The sequence below is a fragment of the Helobdella robusta genome (genome assembly GCF_000326865.2).
Source record: "Helobdella robusta unplaced genomic scaffold HELROscaffold_2, whole genome shotgun sequence".
NCBI classification, from domain to species: Eukaryota; Metazoa; Annelida; class Clitellata; order Rhynchobdellida; family Glossiphoniidae; genus Helobdella; species Helobdella robusta.
This window is the reverse complement of record NW_008704083.1, coordinates 2,864,331-2,869,190: the sequence shown is the minus strand read 5'-3', so window position 1 is coordinate 2,869,190 and position 4,860 is coordinate 2,864,331. Positions and strand designations below refer to the sequence as shown.

Below are 4,860 nucleotides of genomic sequence, written 5' to 3'. Positions count from 1 at the left end.
ATTTCATTGTTGTTGTTGCAGTTCGTGTTGTTGTTGTGGCTGATGATTATGCTGTTGTTGCTGGGGTGTTGGTTTTTGTGACGTTGTTCAATTTTGTTGTTGTTGATTGTGAGGCTGTTGTTGTTGTAATGACTGTTGTTGTAATAGTTGTTGTTTTTGTTGATGATATTGTTGTTTTTGAGGTGGTTGTGTTGCTGTTTGTGATGTTGCTGTTATGTTGTTGTTCGTTTTGTAGTTGTGGTGGTGGTAGTGTTTGTGATGATGATTTTGTAGTTAGTAGTTAATATTAATAATAATAGTAGTGTTAGTTGTTGTTGTAGTTGTTATTTTTATTGTTGTGATATTGTTTGTGACGTTGTTGTTGTTGTTGTAGTTGTTGTTGTTGTTGTTTTAGTTGTTGTTGTAGTTTTTATTTTTGTTGTTGTGATAATGTTTTTGACGTTGTTGTTGTTGTTGTTGTTGTAGGATATGTTTTGTTTCTGTCAGCAGTTGTAGGAGGAGGATGGTATGTAACGAAGCGGAAAATTGTTTCTTCCATCTGACCAGGCACCTCTCAATTGATCGCCCCTACAGTTGGAGGAATTGATTAATAGATCGATGGATGAATGTAAAGTCAAGTGTACACAAATTTGATATACAATCATTCATACATACATACATGCATACACTAATACCTTGGAGAGCCGGCAGATGTTTGGCGTGGGATGTTACGGTTCCTGGCACCCTCGCCGAACGATACGTAAACCTGACAAGTAAAGAATGCGGTTTGGCCGCGGCCAGGGCAGCGGACGAGAAAATGAAAAAATATGGGAACGCCCTCCCCTCGATGGAATTCTTGCCAATATGTATGGAGGTTTTCGGCCCGATGGACCCAAACAGCCTTAAATTTCTTGAGGCAATATGTAAAATGATCAGCGTCAGATCAGGCGACAGCAGGGACCCTTTTTCGCAACTAACCACATTTCGTGCTTGTTGCAGCGGTTCCTGCGTGTCTGTGTGCTTAAAAATATCCAACTGAATGCCGACATGTGCAATTAACGACAAATCAAAGTGTTAATCCATTTGTTACTTGATGTTTGACGGTTCAGTGTCACTCATCATGTTTTGGTTTTAACATACATACATACATACACACATACACACACACATACATACATACATACATACATACATACATACATACATACATACATACATACATACATACATACATACATACATTCATACATACATACACACACATACTTGATATTGTTAAATACTTGAAAAGTATTTCAAAAGTGTTGACGCTCATCACCAGATATAACTTAACAAATGTGTTATAAAAGAAATAAAGGCAGATTTCTTGATAGATAAATAGATAGATACGTAGATAATGACTAGGTAGATGAATAGATAGTACGTTCCAGAATGAGGTGGAAAGGTGTGCTGGTCTTCTTGTACAAACTTGTTGCATGTCATGACATTTTATATTGTTTTAAAAAGGTTTAGTCTCTAAATGATTTTTTTCGAACGAAACAAATCTGGGCAGTGAAATGAAACATGATGGGAAATTGAGTAGCGGTCAGTTTACTTCATTCAACTTGTGTTTAAATATGGGACGTCATTGGGAACTATTTGTATCACAGCATTTATTTAAATTTTAAATTTTGATCTGATAGAAATGTTTATGAAAACATTTTTTTTAATTTTAACGAACGCGCTACCACGTGAACGAACGGAATGTGAAGTTTGCCTTCCTGATTGTTTGTTTGTTTGTTTAGAGAGTTTATGTAATTGTATGGAAGCCTGTTGCGTGCTTACATGCAATGCTGAACAAAGTTATTGTCGGAATTGAATAGATGGATGTCTCAAGGCCTTGCAGGGAAATAAGATGGAAGATTGCACGCTCGTCTTAAAGACCAAAGATCGTAAAGCCGATTCAAGTGACAAAAGTTTTTTGCACCGGCATGCGACAGTTATCACCATGGTGGTGGAATTATGAACATCGCAACTGTCTTTATAGACATCATAAGTTAATTACAATTCTGAACAATTTGAAAAACAAAATTTCAATAATTTCTGATTTTTTTAATATATATGTGCTTTTCACTGAAATACAATTGCTAATGGTTGTGGAGGACAACTCAGAATTGTGCAAGTGTAAATGTTTAAGTAGGGCGCAACCAAATGAATATATATTGTTCATCAAACAAACAAACACATTTTGTCTTTTTAAAGTGCCTATATTAATTGATCTTATTTTACTGCAAGAAAGCAACTTCACAACAACAGACAGTCATCCCGAGATAGAATTGTTATAATTAATAAATGCGAGAGCTTCATCCAACATCTAACAAAAAATATCCTATAATATTTTTAAAATATTTTTCACCTAATTTGAAATGTTTGTTTGCATGCTGTTAGCATCACCTAATGTTATCCTATCTTCACACCATCATCATCTGCTGACGTCATCATCACATCACCACATCATCATACCATCCACCATTATCTGACATCATCACAGCGACATATTGCACCATCATGTCTAACATTACCATCTTACATCTTCATATTATGACGTCATCATTTAACTACATCGTGTCTTCATCACATTTTCACATAACTTCATCCTGTCCTCGTATCACCGTTTTGAATCATCATACCGTCACATCACCATCTGACATCATGACATCATGACATCATGACATCATCATTTGATTCCATGCAATTTGCAACATGTTCTGGATAAATTTTAAGAAACATTACGCTTGCTATAGAAATTATGTGTCGTTAAGTCGTTAGCTTTGCTTTTTATTTAATTAGTTCAGTTTGTGTAACTTCGGTGAGTGTGTGTGACAGAAGGTATTCTTCAAAATAATTATCATATTTTTTGAATAAGTGTTAATAAAATGTTGTTTATGTAATTAATAATAATGATTTTATGGTTGCCTTCGAATGTTTGACATTGTTGTGAAAATAAAATGACCTCAATAGTTTATAAAACACCTTAAAAATTTGGTTGAAGATTTGTTAGACTGAATGAAGTGTTGTTTCAATAATAAATCACTAGTGAAAAGTTATTTAAATATCATTGTGCAGACGGCACAAAGAACAAATACATTTGAATATATTTAATGTTTAATATTTAATTAAACAATTAATTTGAACATTTAATTAACATTTAATAATTGTAATTCTTAAGAATAAATTTTATTTAAGAAAAGTTACGTGTGACTTTTACATTGAAAGTAACTTCTTTGCTAGAACGTTCAGAAGAAATGGACTTCGTGTAGAGGTTCCAATGAGTGGATGCTAGCATGCGGCTCGTCTAATGCATTTCTTAGAAGAGAGGACCATGGCAGTGGAATGTAGTTTGTGGCGGTTGTTTGATGTCTACCTAGGAAGCTGACACCTCGATCATTAAATTGCAAAACTTTCATATCTATGCCAAAATAAAATTAATCAAAGTTTTATATCTAAAAAAAAACAAATTAACGATTGGCAAAAATATAAAAAGCAAAACAATCAGAAAAGAAACGAATGATAATAAGAGAATATCTAATTAAACAACAAACAACAAGCTCATTTGTTCAACATTCCTTTGCAGACTCAATCGAATCTTTTTAAAGAGCTGATGCATGCTCAAGATCTTTGTTATCTCATACTCTCTTACTCCCCTCCCAACATTACCTCATCTTCTCTCTTCTTTTTTTTCTTCCTTCTCTCTTTCTTCTGTTCTTTTTTTCTTTCTCTTTTTCTCTTATTTGTTTTTTTTTATCACTTACTCACCTTTTTTTATGGTTATTATTGAATTTGATATAATTGGTTTTGCCAACCGCCCATGCTATGAAGAGGCAAATATGCGTCTAGGTCTCACTGAATACGTGGCATACACGCGCAGTCGGCAGCAACACACACACCCAGACCAGCAAACAGATGCACACGAAATAAAAAAATATACAAAATGAAGTCTATTTATTCAGTTGCGAGACTAGACAAACATAGGCCGTACGTAGCAGGCAGGCCGTTGTTGTATCCCATTTTTGGCTGAGTTTGACTTAAAAACTGAGATTCTTAGTTCTTACGGATCGCCATTTATCTCAGTGATATGTCCGCTCACATCGTTAATTATTTAATTGTAACTTTTGAAAATATTTGTTTTAGATAATAACATTTTTGAGTTTGCAGGCGATTCTATCCTTCATTGCTGTTTGCACGCATGAGTTCTTTGCTGTTAATTACAAGATAATTTTTTTAAATTTTGCAAATCTTTTTAATGAAAATGATTAATTTAACTTTCTGGATAAAATAAAAAATCACTCATTAAAATTTTTTCATTGAAGTTTCAAAGTTGAAACGTTTGCGTTATTTCAACATTTTGTCCAAAAAACTTTATGAAAAACAAAATTTTGTTAACTCCTAAAAAAATTGAAAAATTAATTTTTGTTTTTGAGGGTGGCAGGCCGAGTACAGTTGCGAGAAATTAAGAACTTCGACGGTTTCACGTCATTTTAAACATTCCCAGTCAGCGCTAACATTCTTCAGATCATAAAAGGAATCGTGCTAGAAAGCTTTGAGACATTATTTGCTTGACGTACATGCAGAATTTCGCTTCTAAACTCCACTTGTTGGTGAAGCCAACAAGCAATGCGATACAAGCATACAAACCCAGAAGAACATGCATTTGTAAATAAAGCATTCACTCGCAATCGAACTTGCAAGCACGCATACATAACCGTCAACTGAAAGGCGAGGATGAAAACAAAAACGAAAGGTTGCTAACTCATGCGCGCACACATTTTTAAAACTCGCAAGTGAACGCGTGTAGAGCAAATATTTTAAAATTCAGTAGATGAATAAACAAATAATGGTTAA

The 4,860-nt window shown here is 34.1% G+C and overlaps 1 protein-coding gene across 1 annotated transcript; it reads left to right on the top strand.

The window, feature by feature from the left end:
• Window positions 1-658: 658 nt before the first annotated feature.
• Window positions 659-1,018, top strand: HELRODRAFT_160207 (hypothetical protein; the record flags this gene model as incomplete). The annotated part of the gene is made up of 1 exon (XM_009017196.1): window positions 659-1,018. The coding sequence occupies one exon, from the start codon at window positions 659-661 to the stop codon at window positions 1,016-1,018; it is 360 nt and encodes a 119-aa protein (XP_009015444.1).
• Between the last annotated feature and the right edge of the window lie 3,842 nt (window positions 1,019-4,860).